We start from the raw sequence: 27324 nt of genomic DNA, 5'->3' as shown, positions 1-27324 counted from the left end.
TAAAGGGAGCTCATTTGCTGCTTTGAAGAAGCAAGTTAAAGGGCACTCAGACACTGTTTCCTTACTTCAGAGATAGAGGGGGCTTTGAGAAAAAGACTGTAGCAGGTCTACACTTCCTGTACTTCGTCAGTTGTGCAGGTCCAGGCATACTTTCCATAAAGCATTCAAAAATACTGAATATATGTAACCAATTTACATTGCCTTGAACTACTAAACTGAGTCACAAGTTCTCCTTCCTCTCGTTTTGAAAGGTCTACTTCATTTTCATGCAGTAGACTTTTTTAAAAAGTCACATGCCTTAGCTTTTTAAAAAGAAAAAAAAAACCTTAGGACTTGCTAACAAATTCAAAATAAGTGATATTTTCACCAACCATTTCAAAGTCTAGAAGTCCATTATAGTTCATTTAATGACCATATAATTCAGATTCTCATCCTGTGAAGGGTGTAAAAAAAATAATAGTAATAAAGCAGGCTACAATGTAGAAAGTTGTGGTACAATAGGAGAGCTATTCCAATAACAGTTTCTGAACAGGACTTGGCACCATCCTCCCACTACCCTGCTTCATTTCCTATCCCACCCCTCCCAAGCCCACCCCAGCTATTCACATTTACGTATATTTTGAATAAACAGCAAAAAAGAGTTGTTGCTCTGTTTTGGCTCAGTGGATCTTCAACAGATATTCAAGTATTAGGAAAATGCAGCTGAACAAGGGTATGTGTTCTCATAATACAGCTTACAGAGAAGCATAATATTAGCTATTCTGCAGTATATTCTACTCCAGAGCCCCGAGGAAAGCTTTTTAACTTTGGGATCGGTAGCCTGCTTCCAGAGATAGTGAAGGTCATCCACGTGTCCATGAGATGTCATCATTCTGTTGTAAATGCAGGGATGATATGGAGCCTTTCCTTCCCCAGAAAAAAAGGCATGGTACTGTGGTACAATTCCCATTTTGTTGGCACAGAGGCCCATGAAGACATCATCTATATAAAGACTGGTATTGAGAGTCAATGAAGCCTCATATACTTTAGCTGCTACATCACTTGATATTACATACGCAGCTCCTGCTGTGTAGTCAGGATACGAGGGCCACTGGTACATTTCATATGGAACATAGTATTTGCTAGTCTTATCTCTTACGGGAGGGGATCCACGATGGACACGGCCAATCCAGAGATCCTGAACACCCATTTGTGCTAGACTTTGGAGATAAGCAACAAGATTTGGCATATGGATAAATATATCATCATCTGCAGACATAATAAACCTGGCATGAGGACAGTAGGCATTTACCCAGCTGAACTGTAGAAGTAATTTAGTAGTAAGGTTGTGAAAAGTATCCAAGAAATCTTGCTGAATCAAATCGCTGTATTTCTGGTCTTCCAGATAAAGGTCTCTTTGCCGCAAATGATCTGTTGGTTGTCCCAAAGCAAAAAGGGTTTTAATGTTGGCATTAAGTTTAGAACGAACATATTTCTCATTACCCCAAGTCTGTCGAATTGCATCCCTCCGATGACGGTTTTCAGGAGAAGACTTCACAAACAACAGGAGAAGGACATCCTGCTGTTGACATTTCTCCCTGTGGTTCATCAAGTACTGGTAGCTTGCTACTCTGTCCATGTTATCCCTACTGATGGACAGGCTGTCATTCACAAAATTGTAGCTGTTTATGAGGTATCTGTATGAATAGGACTTCATATGGCTTACAAAGCGATTATCAAATGGTCCCCAGAAAATCATGACACACAGTATGAAGCAAGTGGCAAATATCTGCAAGAACTGGCATTTTCTGACTCTTCTAGGACTAACAAACATTCTGATGCAGTTCTTGTAATTCTTATTCCTGTTTAGGATCAGAATTATTTTTGTCTTCTCTGTTGTGTTTATAAAGAGTGCTTGCAGTTTACTTTGAGAGCACAGTGTCAGTCCTTCAGGATAAGTGTCCGCTGTAAGGCATGATGTCTCTCACTCAGTATCACAAACCCAACTTCCTGCACGGTTTTCACAAGTCATCTTTCTCAAAAACATTCTTCTTGTACTGGAAGAGAGCAGACAGCTCTGAAAGACAAGACTTGCAGATGAGTTCTTCCCTTTGTGGCATCTTCAAGTAAACTTACAGTTCCAATTAGATCTTCTCACGTGCTGATTTCATTCACGACAAATCCTAAGAAGGGGAAGAAGTGTTAGCAAGGTGCTGTTACCTCATCGGGTATTGTGTCAGGGAGGAAAGTAGTAGCCTGAGGGAAGTTAGCCTGAAGCCTGGCAGGCGTTAGTGAAGGAGAGCCTGGGGCAGGAAAACCCTCTGCTGCTAACCAACAGATGACAACATTTGGTTCAAATCCTTCAAGCCGCAAGGCAAGCTGCTCACCGTCCAAGCGCTCCGGGTGTCTCCGGCAGCCTCTCACAGGGCAAAGCCCGCCCAGACGCCGTAACGGCTCCCAGGCGCGGGTGGCCGTGCCACCAACGGCCAGAGCCGCGGGGCAGCCCTCGCCCCCTCGCCGCGGGTCCCCCAGGCGGCCCCTCTCCCTCACACCTTCCCTTTCAACCAGGCTCCTGGAGCCGACCGGGGCTGCCTTCCTTCCTCCGGAGAGAGAGCCGCGGGGCCGCCCCAGCGCAGTCCCACCGCGCCCCTCACGGCCGCCCAGAAGGGCAGGGCTGCACCTCCGACCCCGCGCGGCCGCCCTGAGGGCAGGGCAGGAAGGCGCGAGGCGCAGCGCCGGCCCCGGGCAGGGCGCAGGGTGCCTCCAACCAGCTGGAGCCCTGGGACAGGCTCCTGGAGGGGAAGCAGCCCTCTCGTGTCCACAAAAGGACTAAAAAGAGCCAAGAAGAGGCACGCCTCACTGACCCCCGACAGACGCCCTGTGGTTAGCTTGGGACCTGTGATTTTTGGCCGACCGTGCTGACAGAAGCTATCTCCACCCGTCTTGGATTGCCTGTGCACCAGCCGGAGCCGCAAGCCCCTCAGCTAGGCTCTTGACAGTTGCACTTGCAGCACAGAGCTCCCGCAGGACTTCCTCTCTGCCACCAGCTCAGGTTTTGGGGAGGAATCGAAAACAAAGCCACCAAAACCTTCATGCTGTGCAAAACCCAACATTCTGTTCCTGTACCCAGAGCTTAGTCTCTCTGCACAACAGCCCAAAGGAAGCAGCTAGCTGCCCACCCTGTAAGAGCACCATGTTCAGCAGAGCCAGAAGCACACACCAAGGAACGGCACCCTGCTTGTTAAGCACTTACTGCAGGCAAACAGCCTCCAAAGCAAAGAACAGGAGCTTCTGCTGTTATATTAGAAGTTAAAATGCAACACAAGCACTTGGAAAGATTATTTTACCTACTTGACGTCTTGCGACTAGACAGCATTAGGAGAAAGCAAGGAATTAGATGGCAATAGCAGAACTTGGTGCACTTCTGTGCTGTAGTAATCACCACAGGGTAGAGAGCTGATGGCTAAAAACGGAGCCATGGATTGGTACACTGAGGCTTGCAGACTGTAGAGCATAACAGAAAAGCTGTATGGGCAGTCTGCAGAGTAACAATCAGTCAGTCAGCACTTTTTATAGTATTGGTTTAAATCCACTGTATTTTTGGAAACATTATCTTAAACAATGCACCCCAGAGTTATAAGCTCAGCGACTCTGTAGTAGAACATTACTGCAAAGATTGTTGTTTCAGATGAAGCATGGGGATGTAGACAAGAGGCTACAGAAATCCGAGCATTTGACAGCACCTTTGGAGGGGATCAGGTCTAAAAGTATATACTGCTTTCTGAAAATGAAGATCAGTTTTTGTTTTCCCCTCTATCCTGCATGCTTGTTTGAGCTCCTCTTCACAAATCTGCACACTGCATGAAATTGGCCAGCTAACAAATGCTGCAGCACTGCCTCACCCAGTTAAGTTTACAAAAGGTGCCATCAGGTTGTTGACTTCTATACAGCAGATGTCACGGAAATGGAAGAATGAGGGTTGCACCGTAAAGCTTTTGGCAATGCTATCATTGGCACAGACGGGAGGGAAAAAAAAAGAGTGACAGTCTGACTGGTCGCGTTGCCTAGTGCCATCAGAATAGCTTAATAGCAGCTGTCTGACTTCTCAATTAGTCAGCACAAGGCCATGTACCTGTACTTGGCAAGTTCCTGGAAACTTAGCATAATGCCAATCACAAAGTACAGCTTTTATGGAGTGTACTTTGCTAACATTTTAGCAGAAATCTACAATTGCTTGTGTCCCCTGGTAAAAGGACAACAGTCAACAGCACAGAACAATGGGGTTAACTTGAGACTGACCCAACAGCAATAAAATCCCCACAGAAATCCCTGTGCAAATAGCTTTTATTATGGAGCAGATGTGAGGGGACAAGGTGAGCATGGACCGCACTTCCTGCTCTCTAGTATCCTCTCAGTCAGAGGAGCTGGATAGAAAATTAGTTTGTCCTTGAGAAGAAAAAAAAAAAAAAAAAAGCAAGCAAGAAAAAAAACAAACCCAAGGCTTAAAAAAAAACTGACTAAAAGGTTTTAAGCCTAGTCTCATTTGATCTAGTTCAAGGGAATTAAATCAGCATTTAGTAGAGAATTTCTTCGGAGTCCTCCTCAGATTAAGTTCAAACGCAATTATAGTTAAGTAGTGCTGGTAACTTTTAAAGAGGCTTCCCTCCTCTGACAGCCCGTCATCTTCAGAAACAAACAAAAGAAGCCCGTAGACTTGTAGAAGTGATAATGTCAAAGAATCTCATTCAGTGCATGAATTTCATAGCCCTTTGCAATACCCATCCATTGGACTTAGTCATGCCCTCTTCCTCTTAACAAGTGACTCAACCTGTACCCCACAGAAGCTATTTACTGCCAATGGGTTCTCTTAATTCTGAAGGAAGAAAACCAACAATAAAAAAAGCAATTTTCTTCCTAGCAAGAGGAAACAGTAGAACAGATAAAATTATGCTTGGCAGTCTTTTTTTTTTTTTTTTTTTTTTTTTCCTGACTATAATTAAGATGTTTTTGCTTCTTGGTGTGCATTTTCTTACTTGTGGCTTGGAAGCTTTTAGATGTACTTTTGGACTGAAGAGAGACTGGGAGAACCAAGCTCCCACATAGCTCCTGTGGGAAGGGCTGCCTTCCCTTCAGATAGTTCTAACAATAAAAAAAAGTCAGAGCTCTGTGTGTTCTTCCCCCAGTTGCAGGCACTAAAAGCTTTTTCCACCCTGCAGCAATCCTACTCTTCCCAGAGGGGTTTGTATATTTAACCTATTGGCATTACCATAAATAAAAGTGTTCATTTGAATGTAGCAACTGGGGTTGCAGTTCCGTACCTCGCATTCAGTTAATTAATATGCTAGTTCTGCTTTCATCCCAGGAAAGCGTTATGCAATAGGAAGCCTTCATGATGATTTGTGGAGTGCCCACTGTGGACAGCAGGTCTGCAGGGAGCTACCTGAAGTGTCCACAGAAGTATTTGAGAAAGTCAGTATGAAGTTAATTTCGGGATAGAAGTAAAACAAGTTTTTGAAAGCCCGGTGAGGAGACAAGAAAGTAAAGATACAGGCATCTCAGACATGAAACACACACATTCACAGGAAGGACCCAGAGGGAACGCTGATTGCAAGAGTGTGCAAAGCGATCACAGGAGGTTGATTTAGGTCAGGCTGCATCTAGGAGCTAACTTCAGTTTACAACAGGGCTCAGGGGACTTGTTTTGCAGAACTAAGTAACACATCCATTGTTTCTACAGCTTTCAGTTTTACCTAAGGCTACTTCCAGGCTTTATCGTCACTATGGAGAACAAGAAGCCCCCTAGGACAGGCTTTTGGACTGAGCAGGACAGCCCTGTCATGTAAATTACTTCAGATCAGCTTGCTGGATAGTCTTAGTTTACCATTGCAGAGGTGCTTCATCCTGCTGGAATTCTTCAGTCACTGGGATCTCAGCTGCAGCACCACTTCCCCAGCACGTTAGGAATGTGTATAACAAAAGCTGGCAAAAGCCAGAGTGCTGCAGGAAGGTACTTGCTGATCCTTCCTTCCTACATAGCTCATAACCTCCTGCATTGAAAGACAGCACATGCACACATTCTGCAATGAAAATTTCAAGCAGCAAAAAACCAATTAGTTACACCTTGTTCTATACAAAACTCATGAGATATGGAAGTCAGGCATTTAAGGAAAAAGTTCAACAAGGTAACAGTTGAGAAGAATCAGTCTAGTGCAAGAAAGATGTATGAAAAGGATAGAAAGACAAGTGACGAACTTTGTGTAATAAGAAACATAAGTGAAGAAATGACTGAAGCTTGGTTTCAAGACCATTTAATCCATCACCTGCAATTCCACATGCAAGCTTTGGCTGCGCATTTCAGTTTGCCTGCAATTTGCAGTGAGGGTTTCAATTTCCCGGCACAGTAGAATCAGCATTCTTAAATGCTGACGTGTGCACTGAGACTCTCTCAAGTCAAACACAGGCCTGATTTTCAGAAGGTGGGCATCAGCATCTTCCTAAGCTTGAACTTCTTAAATGATTCTGTGGTTGCTCAGTCAAGAAGGATCCCTCTATTAGAAAAAAGGCACCACATTACAGCAGTATCTCTTGGGCAACTTCTTGTCATGAAAAGCCTATGGCAGCATGTAGAAAAGTGACAGACATTGAAAGCTGCAACCACTTGGTGCTTCTCACTTGGCACCTAATGTTTTTGTGTGTTCTTTGGCAGAGAAATTCAAAGGATGGAAAAACATCAGATGGCAGCTGATTAACACATTTCAGCTTCTTCAGGGTTGGAAGCAGAAGAACAGGCTGTAAATGCCAAGGACTGCTAGGAAACAGCAGAGGTTTAGTGCCTGCAGACATTTTGCACTCGCCACACAAACTGGGTAGAAAAGATAAGAATTAGTTGTTTCCTTAAAAGTGGAGCAGCAAGCTTCCCAGCTGCTACAGACAAACCTAGGCAGAGGCATCTGCCAGAATCTAGATAGAGGTTTTAGAGGTTTGCCCCTCTTCTCCAGTGGTTTTCAGCAGAAGTTTCCTAGAACTTATGCAGATAGCAGGATAGGACCACTCCTTTCAAGCACCAGACTACACTGATTTCAACTGTTTTCAGTTGCTTTAACCTGCTAGAGCCAATATAGACTTCCCCAGACAAGCTAGACAGGACTTCTATCTTCCAGAATAAAAGCCTACAAAATACAAATGTTTTGGTCCAAGGGATTTTGCATAACATATGCAAGTACCAACATGAGGTTCTATGCTTCTGTGCAGCAGACTGAGTGAAGAGAGATGGTTCTCTGCGTTGCCAGTGATTAAAGTTTCAGAGTCTGGCAGTGACACAATGGAGGCCACATGCTCTCATTTTCTGAGAAGGTTGATCAAGTACATACTTAACGTCTATGAAGGCAAATCACATTTCTGAGACATGGGCTGTGCCTACAAAGTCTGTAATGGCACCTTACAGTCTACAACCCATCACGTGCGTTTTGGAAGACGGCACTGATGAGCTCTAATGCTACACTAAGCAGCAGTCTGCATTTATGTAAACTCACTTCAGCACTGGTATTTAATGATGTGGCAGATGGGTGCATATTCCTCTCAGCTCCTCCATACTAAGACAGTAGTAAGCAGAAAACAGGCAGAGCACATTAGCTGCAGCTGTTAATAGCGTTACCTCCCCATGGATGTAGATGGCAGGGCTTAAATGTCAAAAGAACTTGTGCAGAACTGTGTTTAAGTATCCCTGATCTGTACAGTAAACAAACAAAAAAAAAAAAAACAGATTCAGTTGGATTCTCAGCTGTATTGTACAAGAGCAAGGGCTTTTGATAAGTACCAATACACTGAGGATCAGAGCTGCTACTTCCTGTGATTAACGAAGAAACCCCTTTTCATTCTACAAGAAGCACAAAAGCAGATGCATACAGGCTGTTGTTTTCTTCACCAAGAAAAAAATAAATAGCAGAAAGGAAAGACAATAAAAAATACAGGAAATACATGAACTGCCACTTCACATGCTTAATGGCTGTGAGTACTGGGCACATTTCAAGAAAAAGTACCTTAGCCTAAAGCTGAAGTCCAAGCCATGCTGTAGGCAGACTTGCCGTCAGGCTGACTGTAACAGTTATGTGATGACTGTGTATGTGAAAACGAGTGCATTGTTTTTGTGCTCACAGAGTAAGGAACTCAGATCTTTGTAGTGATGTTCAGCAAGATACTGCTTTGCTTATAAGCCCCTATTTACATGATTCACTGACTGCAATTACAGCTCATTAAGCACACCTAGTGTTTCTTTACGAAGAGTTAAAAATCACACTTCCACAGCTTGTTTTCCTGTTTTGGTCTAAATGCCTGTGCCCAATTACTCAGTAATCATCTGTGGAGAACCCAGCTTTCAGAACAAGTTTTTATTACTGCGTTTTTAACTTCTCATAATTGCTGCATAGGTACCACATCAACAGAGATTCTAAATGCTACACAAAGATGAGCAATGTCACAGAGTCTACGTAAATACTGTATTTCCATTGCTCCTACTACAGGCACCCATTACTGTCCACTGCACATCAAGCCGTTTCCTTTTGCTCACAGAACTTCTCTGTCAGTTTAAATATCTAAAGAAGGTATGATGAAAACACCGTATGGAGAGCCGTACTGCTCAACTGGCTACCGCAGAATCTTCCAGCTTAATATCTCCTGTAGCCTCAGTTTAAGGAGGAATATTTAATTAGCAGTGCGTGCACTGATCTGAAATTCTCCCAAGCTACAGAATTTTCTCACTTGTCTGTGCTGGAATTCCACACAGCTAAATCTGAAACAGATGCTGGTTAAGTTTAGGTCCCTTGTTAATTTTCAAGGGTCCATCTTCCACTAAGCTTCCGAGCAAGAATAGTGAGACAGCTACACAGCTCCAGGAGAGTCACAGACAATCACAGTTACAGGGAAGGCAAAAGCATTTATTTTAAAATAAAAAATTAGTTTTAGGAAGGACAGAACTGTTGTTTGCAGAAGAAACACCACCCCCCCCATGCCTGTTTTGCAGTAGATTAGAAAGTCTAAGAGCCACAACACAGCCCCGCCTAAAAAAATGTTTGAAACAAGGGGCAGAAAGGATGGCATCTACTTACTTGTAGCTGGATCTGGGAATGTTATTTCCTGCTTATTTTCTTCATAATATCCATTCCAGTCTATAGGCCGTATTCAAAGGTTAAGCTTAAGGATATGAAGCAAACTTGCCCTTCCAACTGCCAAATTTAACCTTCAGTTTTAATAAGACTGAGATAACTGGCTATCTTTCTGTGCAGCCTCACTTTAAGTATTATTGCCAGGCAAAATATTTAAAAATAAAGGGAATTTGAAGAGCTATGAAGGGCTCATTGAAGCAAAAGGCTAATGATTTCCTATCATGGCCATTTCTAAACCACACTAGAATTTGCAGTAATAATTCCAGGTTTTAAATGTAACTTCAGAACAAGTATTCTTTCATCTGCTTTCCAGTCTATCCTCTCTTCCTCAAGCAACACCCTACTCTGTGCTCCAATTCAGCTTCACACTCCGAATGCATCTTCATTTTCAGGGTCAAAACGCAAAGAATACTCATGTTAACATTCAGGCACCAAGGCAGGAGCATTAAAACAAGTGAGACATCAAATTCATAGGTTAGAGTCAGACAAAAATATTGGGTTTGTTTTATTTTTTCTTCTGGTTAGACCAATGATGATACACATCAAACAAACAGATCCAGTGCAGAAGACTCCTATATACATGTTGGGAGTCTCCATGCTTGCTTCAAGCAGGCCAGAGAGGAACAAACATTTCAGATTTAATGATAGAACAGGTAGAGAACCATCTCAATACAAAGGAGCTGCAGACTGGCTGGAATAATAGTGGTGCAAAGCTTTGTTTAAGCCTGCCTGAAAGATGGGTGGGATGAATGCCATTATCCTCTGCCACTTTTATGGTAACCAAAGAGAATTTCAATCTTACAGGCAGTGCTTTCTGTAATGCAATAAGGCCAAAGACTGTATATGGAGCAAGAACGTCATAAGCTCACTGCTTTAAAAGCAAACAAACAAACAACAGAAAACAACAGTTTGATAAGCAGTGAGACTTCCCCAAGGCTACAGTCTTTCTAAGTTACGTGATGTAGGTAAGTTCCCCATTCACATTTGACCAGCAGCATTCATCTCTGATCAGGATGTATAGTAGGTCATGCCATTTAATAACATCTAGAGACAGGGAAAATAATTAGTTATATGCGTCATGTAAGACTAACATAAGAACAAGAAGGTAACTGAACTACACAAAATACTGGAATACACGCAGCACCAGGTTAAGAATTGCCAAGTGAAAGCAGTGTCTCTAAACAAAGAGAAGTGGAAACTGAAATGAAAGTCTCAGAAACAGACCACAACATGGGAACAGAAAACACGAGCAGAAGCACACAAGACAGGGGGGAATTTAATGAAAAGGAAAAAAAACAAAGCAAAAAAAAAAAAACGGTCATCCACTGAAGAAGTCTGATTGCTCTAAGAAGTTGAGCTTTGAGAACAGTGCAATAGAAAGTCTGTACCTGCAGTTACCACAGCAAGCTCAAGGCTCAGAGACAGGCAAAGCTGACACACTCAGAAAAGCTTAGTCACAACTTTGACACTTTTGGTACCCCGTGCCTAACACGCTGTAAAGGTTTTCTATTAGAAGAGTCAAGAACAAATATTTTATTGGAAAGTCAAGAAAGTTGCAAGGGAGTTGCAAAAACACTTTGTCTCATCTTAGCAGTAAGACATGCAGTGTTACATATCCCAGCTTAAGTGGCAAGTGCAAAGTGAAAGTCTAGAGTTTCTTTAGTTAACCAATTCAAGTATAGGAAAAATCCATCCATTCATTAGTAGGTCACAAAAGAACTAACCACAGCAAGGGGAACCCCAAATACATGAGTAACAGTTAAAAAAGAAAGAAAGAAAGAAAGAAAGAAAGAAAAGCAAGACAAGAGAAGCCATAAATTTCCTACTCTGAGACAAAAGGCTGACTTCATTCAGCGCAAACCACTTCTGATCTCACCAGAAAAGCAAATGGAAGAACTTTAAAGTTGAAGGATACAACAGTAAAAATGAGCAGAGACTGACCACAGTAGTGATCTGGGGCAATTAAAGTTGTATTTAAACTATTCTCTAACAGAGATAACTAGCTAAAATACCTTCCTCAGCTGCTATGCCCCAAAACACCTCCCAACAATAAAAGCAATCTGTATTGACAAAAGTTGTTTGGGAAACTGACTTACTGCACCTGAAAGGGGAGAGTGCACCTCAAGGGCATGGCAGCACTCCTGGTAGTTTTAAGTGACCTAACAGTTTTTGTTCAAGTTTAAAACTACATCTGGCACTATGTAGATGATACCAGATAGTCAAGCTCAAACTCACAAAGTTGATTCAAAGCAAGCAAAACTTGTTCTGCACTGTAAACTAAAAACTCCGACAGTCTGCATTAGCAAAATGTAGACCAGTTTCTTCAACAGTCCTTCAAACTTTGTTGCTTTCCCTTACAACTTTCTTTTCTTTCAAGGCCATCTGTCCTCTGTCTGCTTAAGCAGCCAGGGTACCTAGCAGCAGCATCTCCACAACTTTATTTATGTTGAGGGTCATACTACACAACCACTCAATCAGCAGTTAAACTTCAGGACTGGTACAGGTTCATTCTAAAAAGACGCAGTTTGAAAGCGGAAAGGTTGCTTTATCCTTTTTCTGTGTGTTGTGATCATTTCCCCGTTGACTGTGCAATTTAGGTCAAGAGTAACCTTTCAAAGATCCTTCTATAGCATACCCACTTCACCATCAAGAGATGAAGAGATTACTATTTGTGAAACTTATGAAAGAAGAGAAGTCTCCCAAGTGCCCATGAGTATTATTTTAGACATGAAGGCTTGAGAATGCACAGACTGGGGCTACTTAAGCAAACCTTCTATCCAGATCTGAACCAGGCTTTCCTGAACGTTGATGAGATTCCACATACACAATGTTTCCTGTACTAGTGGTAAACCCTGTTACCTCTGGCCAGCCTGACAGAAATGGATCACACTGCTTGACAGCAGATTTTAAAGGTAAACTACTACCGCAGTCTGCTGAATAACCAGAGAGCCTCACTCCAGACACTCAGTATTTTAGGAAGGTACCTTAATGTACTCTGCAAGCCATATGGAAGAACAACTTAGTGCAGCACTGATCCATCACTGCCACTTCCAAGGCCCAACAGACCAACTGCAGCAGCAACAGAACCAGCTTTCCCAATAAAAGCCCCTCAGAACTTGTGTCCACCCAGTAACATCTTCAAATTAAAGGATTACCCGAACAATTCTTCACGCATAGACTGACAACCCGGGGAGACAAGGCAATGCTTAGTATATCCTAGACTCTACAACACTGTATGTGAAGGTGTAAGCACCGAATCAGAGAATACATAAGCCACCAGCATTTCAGATAAGTGATGACTTGCAGGATTTCCCACATGCTGCTCCCCAGTCTGTAGGTGAACTACCATCTCTAGTCTCAGTACTTGCTACTCCAGTTTGGCCAGATGTCAGGGACTGTCCCAGCTCCTGCTTTGTTTCTCAATTTATGATCCCAAAGAAAGCAGCGACAGTTGTGATTCACTTAATGGAAGAGAATAGTGAGCAGATACTGCTGTCAAGTTTCACAGCAGAAAAAAAGAAGCACAAAACCTCACCAGTGAAAGAGCTGGCATTTGCATTGAGACTGTGTTCTTTGTACATCAGACAGTGAGCTTCCAAGAGTCTAGTTCTGTGCAGAACAACCAACGTGTAACCCCCAGAGCACCACCTGCTCTGTGATCCACCTTCTGGATACGCTGTTGGAGTATTCCATAGCTGTTACCAACTGCAATTTAATGTCTCCTGCTCTGTTCAACAAAGAAGAAAGCTAGCATTTGTACTGCCTTAAAGACAATCATTTTCTCTTTTCCACCTCCCAGTTCATTTATGTTTTCTAACCTTCTCCCTTTCCAACTGCTGCTCCCACTACTGCTAAGAGACCCTCAGCATACATCTCAGCAGACACTAGGAGGATGCTCCAGCACAGAACAGCAACACATTCCAACTTCTCACAGCTTCCCGCGGCCAAAATAGGATCTAAGCTTCTATCATTGCTATGCTTGTGGTTGATCGCGTTGGACTCGAGCCAGTCTCCTGTCTCTAGAGAGACTCCGCATTCTCAGAAGAAACTAACAAAGCAGATTTTTCCCAATACGTCCCGATGTCTCCTATGACTCCCGCAGTGAGGGCGAGCCGCCGTGACCCACCCGTTTCGTCCAGCCCGCCTCCCCGGCCGCCTCCCCGCTCCAGCCCGAGCACCCATCCCCGCCCGGAGCCCCCGCAGTGCTCGGAGCTCCGGGGACAGCGGAGCCGCTCCCAGCCACGCGGCCGGCGAACAAAGGAGCCCTGCCTCCGCCCGAGTCCGCCGCCCGGCCAGGAGCGCAGCCAGAAGAGGCTTTTTGAGCTTCACAGGCTGGCAGAGTGAAATGCACTTTCTGAACGCGTTCACCATCTCTCGCTTACGCTTAAAGCATCTTCTCGAGGCTTCTTCTGATTTTCTCAAGATTTCCTCTGCAGATCCCCCCCCAGAATCATGAGGAATGCTGCGGCCGCGTAGCTCTGGCACACACTTAGGGCGCTGCCGAGGCCGGGCGGGCAGGGCTGTCCCAGCGCCCGCGGCCCCGTGTTGCAACGCGGAGCAGAGCGGAGGAACTCCCAGCCGGATCTACGAGTTTCTTGGGTGGGAGCGGTTGGGAGGGAAAAAGGGAAAAAAAAGAAAATCTATGGAAAAAGGGGGAAAAAAAACCAAAGCAAAACAACTTTTCCAGAAGCAATAATGAATTGGAGGAAAAAAAAACAGAAAGCGAGAGGGGCTCCTAGGACGAGAGGGAGCTGCTCCACTTTGAATGGGCCGCGCTGTCGCACCGCTCGGAGCCTGCGGGCGTCCCCCTGCGGCTCAGGGGGAGAAGAAAGCCCTGCGAGGACCGCTGCCGCCTTCCGAGTTTTCTGCTTTGTTTTAATATACAGCCGACAGCCACGCAGTGATCGGAGATTGAGGGGGAAAATGCTACAACGCTACACGAAAAAGGTATTAGAAATTCGCTGAAATGTGAGATTTCAGCACGATGTAGACACAGCCCTTCTTTAAGGGGTAAGCAAGGCAACGGGGCACGGCCAAGATCTTTTAAACAAAGCAGCTGGAAAACTTGTTTGCCTGGAGTATGGAACCGCCGTTCCAGAGCTGCAGAGAAGCGAGACAGCCCCCTCGAGCAGCCCGGCTCCCGCAGCCCCCCGCAGAAGACAGAAAACGAGAAAAGCGATAGGAAAACAGCACCTCGTCGCGAATTTTAATTACCCGACTCGTCACCTTACAAATAGGCGAAACGAAAAAAAAACAAACCAAAAACAACCAAACCGAACCAACCAATAAGCCCAGAAATGAGGAGGGAAAGGAGCCCCACCCGGATTTCGTTGTCTCACCACCAAAAGTGCAGCTGCCTTCTCTTCTTTCCTTCCTTGGGGAAGAGGAATCGCCCGGCCCGCTCTCGGGCTGCCTCATTCACTCGCAGGATATGGGATCCCACGGCCCGAGAGCCAATGGGCTCCTCCTCCTCCCCCCGCGCCGAGCCCCGCAGCTCCCGCCCGGCGCCTCCCGCCGCTTATAAACACCGCGTGCCGAGGGCTGAGGGATGCGGGGTTCGGTTCCTTTTCCTTTCCGCGTGCTCGCTACGAGGTGTCTGGCAAAGGTATTCTAAGTGCTAAAAAGTTCCTTCTGTCTCACGGGTTCCATTGGGAGTCACGGTGAAAAGTTTAGCCTGCTGCTGCTGCGAAACCATGAGGCACTGTGTAATGCTCGCTGTTGGCTGGTTAGTTCGTAGGGCACAGAGCAAGCGTTATTCCTCGCTTTTGCTGGAAAACCTTCAGGGCAGGACGGGTTTTAGCTTCTCCACCCACCTTTAACACAACTGCTGGTGATTTATTTGCATCGTCCAAAGGAGGGTGCCCTGCTCTAAACTCTTCTCAGGTTTTAAGAGGCCGAAAAGTTCCTTTTCACTGAAGTGCTTCAGTCAGTCCCACAGCTGAGGTGTGAGTGCTTACCTCAGGAAGCTGCGTGGGAGGAGCGCGCCTTCTGTAAAGTCCTTTGCAAACCCTCTGTAAGGAGGAAAAACTACCTCTAAAACAAGCTTATTCAATGTAAATTGAGAAACTGCTCTGTTTTAGGAGATGATTCTCAGTGAGCATAAATGTTGCACACAAGCTCACCATGTAGCTTCTGTTTTCTGATTTGACTGTGACTGATTTAAATAATACCTGACCTCATCACTGAGTTCCCAGAAATTTAACTGCTGCGTATCATGAGCATTAGCGTGTGTTTGTCAGCATACAACCGTAAATCTGACAGCGTCTTTGTGAGGTGAGGAACTGTTTTATTTTTACACATGGGACAGACAATAGGAGGCAGGAATACTGTTGTCAAGGGCACCCAACAAAAGCAGAAAGGGTAAAAAACAGAGCCTTTTTTTCCAGTCCCACAAAGGATGTGTTGCTTTTTAATACAAGTTTTGTTTGGGGAAGCTTCAGGCCTGAGGAGCTTCCCACTTGACCTTTCCTTTCTCCTGGGCTGTGCCTCTGTGTGACCAAACACTTGGTAGCCCTTTGCAGATTTCTCTTCATCTGTTGGATTCTGCCCTGAGACAAAATGAACATTGTTGCAATTGATGGTTCGCCCTGGCAGGGAGGGTTTGCAGATCATTGTATAAATTTGGCGTGCTGTCTGAGCAGTGTTTGAATAACAGTGCAAATAGCCTTAAAAACAAAACATCATTTTTTTTTTTTTTTTTACCAGAACAGTAGTTGCTAATTTTTCTCTAGTTCATAAACATTACTTCATAGGTTTATCCCTCATTATTCTCTTTAAATGTCATCCTTCTCACACATTCAGCGATGAAACAGTCCCTTTCCAAATGAGATGAGAGATGTTTAAGAACCTCTAAGTTATCGATTCTTTGGCTGGTGTTACCAGTTTTTCCTGTTTTCATTTTCAGCTGAATTTGGTAAACCAGAGGGAAAAATAAAAAAGCACTGGATTCTTTCTTCCACAATTAATAATTAAAAACAAACATGATTCACATGTTCTTCAACAAATACAAACACTCCATTTTAGTTTAACTTTTTTGATATGCAGGAGGTCAGGTTGCCAAACTAACTCAGCTCAGATTTTTCCACAGTCAAATGTTCCAAAGACGTTTAAAAATCAAAGCCCAAACATTTCTGTATTGTCAGTTCTCGCTGTTTTCAGAGAACACAGCTTCAAGGAATCACATTTTTACAATTGGGAAAGTAGAGATGTAACTTTTAAGTTGTGTGTATAGGGAAGTATGATTCAAACGTAGTGCAAGCTTGGTAGAATGAGGTCTATAGCAAGCAAAGTCAGGTATTTAAAGTAAAGAACAAAAGAGAATGTTTCCAGTAAGCACCATACATGGACTTTGTTTGCCATGACTGAGTTTGTCTTAAAATTATGTCCACTTTTCTCTTGGAAAGTGACATCCACTCAAAGGATTTTATTTGTGCCCACTATTTTCCCATCTTGGTTTTTGCTGAATTTTCAATTCAGAAGAGGTCTTTCTGTCAGTGAAATGAGCAGACTGCAGCCTGCTTCTGGCCTGAAATTACAGTGGGGGTGTGAGTTTCATTTTCTAATAATACTAACAAAAATGTACTTGCGTTCTCTCCTGCTTATTCCTATTTTGTCACATTACCCCACTAACAGGCAGCTTGACCTTTCCCCTTTCTCCTATAATGTTGTTAAGGGAGTTTTTTTTTAAGAACATCACCCTTAATTACAAATTAAATCTTTAACATCCCACCCTCACCATATCTTGTTCATATTGGCCTCATCCCTTAAAGAGATGCATAACAGGATGCATATGTGAACAGCTGAAGTAGGGAAGAGCTATCAAACGTTAGTCTAAAAACCACTTCACAGATATTTTTCTCCAGAAAGTACCTACCTTGTTTGTTAATTGCATTAATGCACTGCTACCAGCTCCAGTCTTCATGAGTGTTTAGAGTACAAAGGGCTTTACTGCTTTACCAGAACAGAATTTTAGACTGAACAGTTCCTTGTATGTATATCAGCTCTAGTTGAGACTTCAGCCTCTATTTCAGCATTTATAGTGAGTTGATAAGACTTAAAGGAACACAGATGTTAGTGGGCTTGTAGGAGATTTCTGCAGATCTGTGTTGCTCTGCTGTTACTGTTTCCTGCTGTTGGTTTGAACAGTATACTTTTAGCTCTTTCCCAGTGAGCGAGGAAGGTGGGAAGAATTCCCTCTGACCATTCTTGTCTAGAAAATACAAATGAACACAGGAGCCTGCTTACGTGTTAAAAAAGTTTTAGCAGGAGATTGGGATCGAGGCTCCCACTCCATGGTTCTGTGCAGGATCGTTGTGATACATGCCTCAGGTCCAGCTACTGCCACCTTTGTCATGTAGACCCGTTCCACGGGATGGATTAGTATATCCACAGTGCAGCTGTGTGTCCTGCTGTGTTATCTAGTGAAGTCCGGTGTACAGTCTGGACCTAAGATTTCATGGTTGTGTGACTCTGAGCTTAGGCTGTAAGCATGAATAGCATGACATCTGAATTAACTTGGTGAATGACCAGCTGTAGGGTTTGCAGTTTGAGGTAGCGTTTATAGGACTTAAATGAAAAAGAATCAACTACAACAACCTGGGAGAGCCTCCACTGTCAGGTGTATATGGGGCAGCTCATACATGCAAAATAGTATCCAAGCATATACACAGTCCAAACTCATTGTTCATCTTCTGACCATACCTATAAATCGTGCTTTACCTGCATCTGTGGAGCGCGCCAGCAGCCAGCTGTCCAAGCACCTTTGCGAACTCAGACCCTGCAGTATGCAACCTGTGGGCCTCTGCCTTAAAGTGTTTGTACCTCAAATGACAGTTTTTCCAACTGCAGATTTGAACATGATTCAAATTTGAGATTTCTTTAAATTCCGTGTATCATAATATCTGGGTCAGGCACTCTCATAGTGTTATTGATCTAACAAGGACTGGGGAGCTTCATTAATCAGTGTGCGTGACTCTACATGGAAATGGCTAATTGTGTCATGGAATCGTTGGGTTGCATTGGTAGAACAAGACAGTGCTTCTGCCCCAAGTAAAGAATTAGAAGCTATTTTCAGAATGAGAATACTGTGCCAGAGTCCTATTCTAAACCAGCAATAGCAAAGTTGGATGGCCATTAGGTCTGGGAATTGCTAAATTTAGGAGTGGACTGATGTAAAAGATAGCAATAGCTCAGGGAATGCTGCTAAAAGCTTTGGTGTTCAAGTGCTTGCTGCAGTCTTTAGAGCTGCGTATGGCAGAAAAGAGGAAGTAAGATTTTACTGATGTGGGACCTCTACAAGAGTCAGAGATGAATGTGTTTCCTCTTTCATATGGGATGAGTAAGATCCATTGCAAAGATCCCATAGTGTCTAAGTGCATGATGTAACACATTTCACAGTATCATATATTCTAACTAAGGAGATCTTGGTAAGTGACTGTGACACGTTAACCGTAGAACCCCAACAGCATTTCTTCTCAGTCTAATTTCCAGACTCATGAAAGCTTCCAGCTGGTAGAGGGGAGGAGCTTGGAACTTCAATTTTAAAAGAGAAAAGAGGTGCTTTTGACTTTCTTGTTAGGCACAACGGACTGTGTTCTATAGCCAGGCTTAATGAAAGAGGAGTCAGCGGGAGAAATTTCAAGAAGCCACTAGCCATTGCTTGTCCACCATTATCTCTTGCAACTTTCACAAAATCTTTGTTTTCAGAGAAGCTTCCCTGTCAGGCAGATTGGCTCCAACACTTAAACTCTAATTACTGCCTAACGGGTTGGGAAGATCTTTGAAGTGAAGTGTGTGCTGCCATGTAGGGAGATCTTGCTGCTGATAGAAATGTCTGTAGAACAGCAAGAGGAGACACATTCCTTGCACAGATCCAAATATTTCTGAGAACTGGGAAAATTATTATGAACAGGAGGAAAAAATATCTTGTTGTTACAATACAGGAGCTTACTTACAGGGGCATGTTCTGGAGGCATTCTGAAGTCCTCACATCCTTGCTCTTGAATCTGGAAGGCAGAGAAAAGCCGGAATAATCAGTCTCAACATTCACATGCTTTCTTACAAAATTTGCACTTAAACAATTATCAAAGAAAGATAAGCAACCACTTCTGCTATTACCTCCCATACTCGCTTGCTATTGGATTCTAAGGTTATTTTAATACTCTTCAGAAATTCCAGGAATTCCTCAACTTGTTTTCTGTGCAGTTACTCTGCTGCCAGCAGGCTCCCGGAATGCAGCTGGCCGCATGCACATACTGATGCTGGGTTCGTTTCAGGCACATGGGGAGACTGGGATCACAGGTAGCTTCTGCCTTGCCCCACGTCACAGCAGTCCGCATCATCTGCTGGCTGGCTGCTTGCTATGCCTATCCAGGACTCTGGGAGAATTGAAGATACTGTCCTCCATCCCAGATCCATCTCAGGGCTTGTAGAGTGTGTGCACATAACTGCTGCTTTGTGGTGGCCAAGGGCTGCATGGGTCTTGTCAGAAGAAGTGCCATGGATTGATTTTTACACAGCTCTAGTTCTAGCAGCAAGATGGGTTTATTAAAACTTTTACTGCAGATTACAATGCTAGATTATATGATTTTTAGCAGCTCTTCATCAGCACTTATAATTAGCCTGTTTAACACAATGATTCAGTGGAGTTAGCAGCGACTTAGTTTGAGGTTCAAGAGTGGCAAGGCTCACTCTTCCTGGGAGAGGAGGTTTCTGAACTCAGTTGCACACCTCTCATGGGAACAATTAGCTGGAGGCAGAGTTGTTTTTAAATTCTCCAGACAAATCTGCCAAAGCACACCAATCTATCCCTGCATGTTCACATCAGTTCTAAGAAATTGAATTTAAACCGATCTGAAGTTAACAGTACACAGCTCCTGTATATCAGCAGGCTCAGAAAGGAGCATTCATGCTGAGCACTTCACATTGTCATTTATGGCAGCACAAAGCATATGTCATGTTGCCTAATCACAGTGATGATGACTTGCACACACACTACACTGATCTAAATAACTGCCTGGTTTGCAGAACAGCAGCAGATAGCACTGTGTAGCTGGTGATGCAATGAAGCAGGGATTTACTGGGTGCACTGTTCAGTAAATCACTGCTGACTTTACTTCCTGCACTTAACGAGCTGCTCATTAACTGAGAATATAAAAACCGAGTTTCAAAGATTTGTGACACATTTATTTTTGAAAATTCACATGTATTTTTCATACAACAGCCTTCTTCTTTCCTCCTATGGGACTACACAGGAATTGTTTTATATAGTATCACCTGTCTGTCAAGCAGATTCTCTGCAAACTCTCTAATGTTCCTATGTATGCAGATCATTTGATACACTCTTTCTGGTCTTTCTCCATCACCTCTCGTTTGAAGGCACTGATGTTTCATTTGCATTTCTAGTTATTGCAGACCTGTCTTCATATTCTGTTCCCTGGCCAATGGGCAATCTTTCCTGGATGGCAGCTGACTTGAGTTAAAGCTGAATAATGTGGCAGCAAACATGCTTTTGTTGGTTAAAATGCATATGTTCAGTTGGTCCATGCTGATTCCCACTACTGCTGCCAGGCCAGAATTACGGTGTGGGTAGAAGACACTGAGAGCTCATAACTCTCTAGCAGCTCTTCCCAGTGTGGCATGCTCTTATCACCATTGCAATTGTACTCAGCCTCAGTTCTTACCACAAACACTGAAGTGGTGGAGTACTTCGAGATTTCTCCTGTAGGCAAGACCTAGGACCTCTGATGAACCAAGCCTCCCATTCTTCCACAGGAAAAACGCAGAAGAATGGCAGTCCTGGATGAATCTGTTTACGTATCTGTACCATTGCTTTATCTTGGATATTGGTCATTAACAGCTGCTTAGGAAAAATTAACAAACAGGATAAATACTGGGTATCATCCTTCCATTTCATGCAGTCTACAATTGTGAGACTGTAAAGCGGCCCTTTCAACCACTTTCTCTATGTAAATCCATCCCACAGTTCTCCAAATCAGTTTGGAAGTTTGGAAAGTCTTCCAACAGGCAATGTCTCTCCTTCCTCTAAGTCATCATTCAGTTCGTCAAGCTGAGTTCAAGAGGCGGGTAGACCAGAGTAGTACATGGCAGTTGCCAGGAGCTGATTCCCTATTGCTGCTGGTTGGAGTGAGGCAGCTGCAGCTGCTCTGATTCCTGCCTCTGCCCCAACTTACTGCCATAGAGAAAACAGGACGGAAAAAGGATGTGCTTGCTTCTCAGCTATGGCAAATCATAATTTACGTATTGATGTGCATGTGCCGAAAAGATTAACTAAATTGGAATACATGTTCCAGCTGCTCCCATAAACTCCATTTTAGCTGTTCAGGATTCTTCTGTCTTTCATTCTTAATTTTCAGGTAACAAAGGCATAGTTTATTTCTCCCAAATCGCACAGAATACAGATTCTTGAAGACATTAGAAATCAGGGTGTATTCAAGATATTTACCAAGATCTTATATCTCTCTGTCCAGGAGGTCTGTGGGCACAGAATTTAAGTCTGGCACAGTGCTGTGTCCTATTCCAGAGAGATTTTGCAAGATGGCATTTGCATAGCATTGCATCTCAGACTGAAATATAAACACATATAGGAACTAGTAATCTTCATCAAATCCATCACCTCCATTCCAAGTGCAACGTGCACTGCTCTGGTCTGCCCTTTTCATAAATTCAAGACTGTAAAATCAACCACATTCATTTTAATAACAATACTAATTCCTCGTTTACCTAAATGGCTTTCCAAAGTGTTGCAGAACAACTGTTGAGCAGTTCTGCTGAGATATCACAACCACTGAGGCTCTCTTAATCTAGCAGCAGGCCCTTCAGTGGTGAACATGAATTCTCAGTATAAATGGTTCCCATGAAGCTTCCTTGAACCTACTTCTGTACTTTATTTTTTGGTTGCATCTATTTGAATGTTTTGTGGTTCATGACTGTCTTTTTGCTTTTGTTAAGACAGTCCTTTTCCAAGTGTCACAGTTTACCACTCTGTGAGGGAAAGTTCACATCACTGTCAGTTTTATCAGATTTCTCACCTAAAGAGGTGAACTGGTATTTGGATATCGCTATATCTTGTCTGCAAAGGAATGGAAAAAGTATGTTGCATGTAGACAGTTTCCATTTCAGACATCAGGTTGACTATAAACAAAGCCTGTTGAATAGTTTTTGCAGAAGTCAGAAACCATTCAATTTCCAGCTCTCTCTTGCCTGCTTTGTTTCAAACATGTAAGGAAAAGCAACTGTGAAAGAAGTGGCTTCCAAGAAATAGGACTCTGTGCATCTCCACAGCAGAAGGGCTCACCAGATCTGGAGTGCTGCATTTTAGAAGTCTTGTCTTATAAATACTGTGACTGTATCTGCTTGTCCTGATTAGCTGGTTGTTATTTTGGCCCATAGCAATGGCCAGTCTGCAGCACCCACATTTCCTAAAGCTAGCTATTTCTGTGCAGAGCTGCATCATTCAGTGTAGGTGCACAGCTGCAATGAGAGACAGCTCTTGTATGACTTTCAGTCCTCTGTTCATGCTATTCATTTCTGTAGGTGATTTAATTAATTTGCCTTTCTGTTAACAACAGTGTTCTGGTTCCTATAATGTAGGTCAACTAATTAAGATATATAAAAATATTTCCCCGAGGTCATTTGTTTTGGGAACAACGAATGTGGGACACTCTCTTATGTGCAAAGAGATCAGAGTATTTCAGAAGAAACAAAGTGTTATAAATGGTGACCTCAGAGGTAAGGTATATTTCTAACAAAAATGCAGTCTTCCTGCTCAGACCAACTTCCTTAACAGCTTAGGCAATTGACTTCACCTTGCGTTGGAATAGAATCACCTATGCAGGCAAATACAATATCTTCAGTAAAGGTCACTCATTGTCAGATGAGAGCGTGTGTCAAAGAAATCAGAAAGGGTTTCTGTATCAAACAACAATTACGGGTTCAATTCAAACAAATGTTCTTACGTCCAGAACAATCTTTTGCTTCACTTTAGGGGGTAGGGTGCTGCAACTGACCAGCACTCAAGTTTCACTTGAACTATTGCACAATCTCATCTGAAAATACTTTTCAACTGGAAAAGGTACATTTAGCACCATGAGAAATAAAAAAAAACAAAACAAAACCCTCTTGAAAGCAATTCTGAAAGTAGACTGGAAATTTCCTCCATGGATCACTTTACTTGCTATGATTTCTTTTGATCCCATTGCACAAACATCATTTTGATATTTTCAGATTAGATCAGTCAGAATTTCTAATAGCAATCTCTAGTTGAAAACTAACAGTGCTAAGTATTGCTGATTCTCTTTCCACTGTGACAGTGACACCTTTCCCACGTATTACATGCAAATAGATACATTTCCAAAAATTATGATTTTGTTATATTTCATTCAAATTCAAATATAGAAACCTGACAACAATTAAGACTGGCCAGGGTACTGGGCCAAAATGTTCCTTACCACTCTGCCTATTTTTGCAAGCCAGGACATTTTTTGCTCTCACTTCTCTTCTGTCTAGCCCTATCCTATGCTGATGTTTGGTCTCAGAGTATGTATCTGTGGCACTGCATGCATTTCTGTTTGGTCCTTTCTGATATTTTTGAGCCCATAGACATTTAAATGCTACTATTTTCAATTTAAGTAGATCTCTATAAACCAGATAGATTTATAATATGTTTATTTTATTTTCATTAATTTGATACATTAATTTGTCCAGATTCTACTGGATTCTACTGGACACTTTGCTCTTACATACACAGACTCTGGTATTCTGCTGTTTCAGCAGTAGAAAATATACAAAACTTTGAGCTGCTGGAGTCCAACGCAGACATGCATTAGCTTTTCATTTTCTTTCCATACATTTTGTATGGAACACCTGTGCACGGGTGCCATTTCTGTTGGCTCTACATCAGCCACGCAGACAGATTGTCTGTTGCATAATAATTGTGGAGATACACTGAGGATTTGTGTATCTTTCCACTGACAAACTCACTGCTGTAATTCTGTTTGATGGCTCCAGTTCCACTTCTGGGAAAAGACTCCTTGCGATAGCGAATCTTTGCATAGAAGTAAGTTTTATGAATGAAAGTGTGCCAGTGATTTTGTTAGCAAAGAAACACGGTTATGGAAACAGAAATCCTGAGCCAGTTTTATGCTGCCATGCGAGCAGGATCCACAAACAGTAACTGTATGAGCAAAAAGTCATTGAGGTTTTGCCAGAGCAGATATTAATAGATTGTGGTAGGCTCCAGATGCTATTTCTGCTCAGGGCTTCATCGTGTTAGAGTGTTTTTTTAAATGCAGCACACAGCAGAGCCACCACCTGACACTGCTCTTACCAGAAGGACTGAGACAGAGCTGCCCAGTTACCTGACAGACCCAGGGAGCCTGACGAGCTCGTCAATTACTTTCCCTTTTGCTTTTCATGTTAATGAAGAATGAAGGGAGTTGCAAATATATGATGGGCTGATGTGTGTCTTCTGTGTGACATGGACCTTCTCAGTAATATGCTCTTAGTTTCCATGAGCCAGCTCAACACCTATTGCCACAGTTCTATTCCAACAAGGCAGCGCAGTGCAGGAGAAGCCGGTTAGGATTAGTTTATACTTGGTTAGCAGTGTTGCTAGTTGCTATTTGCACTGGCCAGAGCAATATAAATAGCTGCATTTGGTCTAAATGTCAGCACAGACAGGGACTGACACAGAAATGCCCCACTGGGAGTGAGGGCTGCTAATACCAGCATTTACCTCAGTTTCAAGGGTTCAGTTATGACCTTGGCTAAAATCAGTTGAGACCATGCAAACCTCAGACTTTCCAATTGAATGCCTTCACCATCTGTGCTCAAATGACTTGTTCACTTAAGAAGCATTCTGGTGAGGAGCAATTTATCTGAGAGCTGCCCAGGAGCTTCGGCCAGCTCAGAGTTTTGTTGGGTTTGTGCTGATGCACCTCATGTTTGTGACTGTCTCTGAAATGAAGGAACAGTAGATGTGGAAGGTTTAACCCCTCGCCCCACATGCCCCAGTTGCTCCTGGTTTTTCTCCACTTTGGGTCAATGAGGGGAGTGTTTGGGTCTTACCTGTAATGGCAAAGCTGAGTCCTGAGGCTGCTAACTGCTTTCTGAGATTACCTTTGAGACAGCCAGCTGCAGCAAACCTTTGTGTCACATGCAAGTTCTCGTACTGACCACACCACAAAGAGTCCCTTAGAACAAAGAACGCGATTTCAAGATTTCTGTTCTTGCTCCATCTCCTGTTTTTCTGTTTCTCTCTGATGGGGAAAGCAAATGCGAAAGCAGCTGGGATATATCATGCTGCATCTGCTGCTGCCTCCAAGGGTCTGTTGACTGAGGCATGTGAACTCTGTGTGGCAACATGGCAACACCAGGTTGGAGAAAAGCCCTTGGAAACTGATAGAAGTCTGCATGAAACTTTGCTATGTAATTTGTACTGAAATGTAGGGGGAAAAAAAAAAAGGAAGGAAACCGAATGAAATTTTGGCAAACTTTTTGCTTTTCATTGATTTTGGAAAGAGCTACATTTAAAAGCACAGGCCTGTACCTCTGATCTGCCACTGCTTAGCTTGTATTCTTCATTTTTTTGGTACTGTCTCATTCCTTCAGCAGTTTAATTTTCATTTAATTTCTGATTATTGACAGAGAGACTGAGGTAAACTCTTGTGCCTGCACTTCCTCATCAGTGAGAAAGACAATAGAATAGAATAGCTGCATTTGTCTTTAATTTCTTATCAGCAGTTCAGCGTCCTGCATTACAGAATCACAGAATCATACAATTGCTGGGGTTGGAAGGGACTTCAAGAGATCATCAAGTCCAACCCCCTGCTAAAGCAGGTTCTCTACAATAGGTTGCACAGGTCGGTGTCCAGACAAGTCTTGAATACAACCTCTCTGGGCAGCCTGTTCCTGTATGTCTAGAAACAGCGTGTGTTTACATTTGCTTTGTTCAAATATTGAACAATGTAATACAGGATTTACAGCTGGTTAGGAATTAATTCTAACCTGATCATATTTGTTGAGACCATACAGTGAAAAAAAGGAGCTGAAGGAACTGTGTGTGACAATAGTCCTGTCAGCTGCTGCATCGTATTTTCCTTACACATGATACCCCTACAGCAGGTGCTTGCTGAGTTACCCTTGCTGTCCCATGATGGCCTGAAAGAGACAGTGAACATTTCACAAATCAGCCTTCCTGGCTTGATGAAGGCCAGGGGATGTCACTACCTGTTTTTTAGGCTGCTAAATTATCCCAAGCACCATTAAGCCCCTTGTGCCACATGGCACATATTCCACTTCATCATTTAGCAGGTCAGCATGCCAAGGCATCACATTTATAGCCCATGAATGCTCTCCCCCACAGCAGCAAAGCTCACTTGTGTCGCTCTTTAATTCCTGATTTTACACAGTGTTAGAGCAGTTCCAGGGTCTGTGGAAGTCCCTTCCCTCAATGCACAGCTGTACACTGATAGCAGTTTGGTAAAGCAATTCCTGCAGCTAAGTGCAACAACATTTCATGTATGAAATTGTGCTGCTGTGAGCACTGGAGCTACACAAGGCTGCTTTCAGATGGTTGCTGAGTGCTCCTGAAGGCTGCTGTTGCACCAACCCTGTCCGTGTACCACTCTACAGCGCCTTCCCTCCCTAGGTTTTTAGCTTCTCCCATTGCCAGTCATTGCACTGGGACCCATTCCTGGGCCCAGTCCTCTACAGTACACAAACTGAGTTTGTCATTGCTTGTTTGAGTGGTGACAGTGCTGCTGGAGAAATACAGAATAATGCTTTCAGAATAATAGTGTAGGATAGCACGATGTTACGGATGACTGGAACTCCCAGACCAACAGTAAATATTCTCTTTTTTAACATGGATACAAACTGTGGTTGGGTGAGAGTACGGTTGTAGAGAAAGAAAAAATAAAACAGCAACGAGAGCCACTGTGGGAGCAGATCCAGCTATTTGGCTGGGAAGTATTGAAAAAATGATTACCTTTTATGTACAGAAGACTTGTAGTTTGGAGATATGAGCTCCAAGCAGAAGCTGCTAAAGAATACATCATGGTTTCCTCTGCCTCAATGTCACCGAAGTTGGGATATAAAATGGCTGAGAACACCTCAAGAAGGAGGGAAAGGATAAGTTAAGTGAGTTTTTATCACACTTTAAAAG

At 43.2% G+C, this 27324-nt stretch overlaps 2 protein-coding genes across 3 annotated transcripts in view; one reads left to right on the top strand and one right to left on the bottom strand.

The window, feature by feature from the left end:
- The window catches only part of MCF2L2 (MCF.2 cell line derived transforming sequence-like 2), a 106816-nt gene that overhangs the window by 41927 nt on the left and 37565 nt on the right, over positions 1-27324 (top strand). The window lies entirely within an intron of this gene.
- On the bottom strand, positions 600-15039 carry B3GNT5 (UDP-GlcNAc:betaGal beta-1,3-N-acetylglucosaminyltransferase 5). 2 transcript variants are annotated; one of them, XM_042881215.1, is made up of 2 exons: positions 14480-15039; positions 600-2162 (listed from the first exon to the last, which is right to left on the bottom strand). In XM_042881215.1, exon 2 carries the CDS (start codon positions 1811-1813, stop codon positions 689-691), a length of 1125 nt encoding a protein of 374 aa, XP_042737149.1. In that variant the 5' UTR covers positions 1814-2162; positions 14480-15039; the 3' UTR covers positions 600-688. The 2 variants fall into 2 exon arrangements, with proteins under 2 accessions (XP_042737149.1, XP_042737151.1); XM_042881217.1 differs by lacking the exon at positions 14480-15039 and adding an exon at positions 13523-13539.

Source organism: Lagopus leucura, unplaced genomic scaffold, assembly GCF_019238085.1.
Source record: "Lagopus leucura isolate 7727_CA_CO unplaced genomic scaffold, USGS_WTPT01 Super-Scaffold_100029, whole genome shotgun sequence".
Lineage (NCBI taxonomy): Eukaryota > Metazoa > Chordata > Aves > Galliformes > Phasianidae > Lagopus > Lagopus leucura.
This window is presented reverse-complemented; position numbering and strand designations above follow the sequence as displayed.

What these genes read in the sequence shown, in the direction of transcription:
- B3GNT5 (XM_042881215.1), bottom strand. Translation starts at nt 1,813, where the DNA reads ATGTTTGTTAGTCCTAGAAGAGTCAGAAAATGCCAGTTCTTGCAGATA.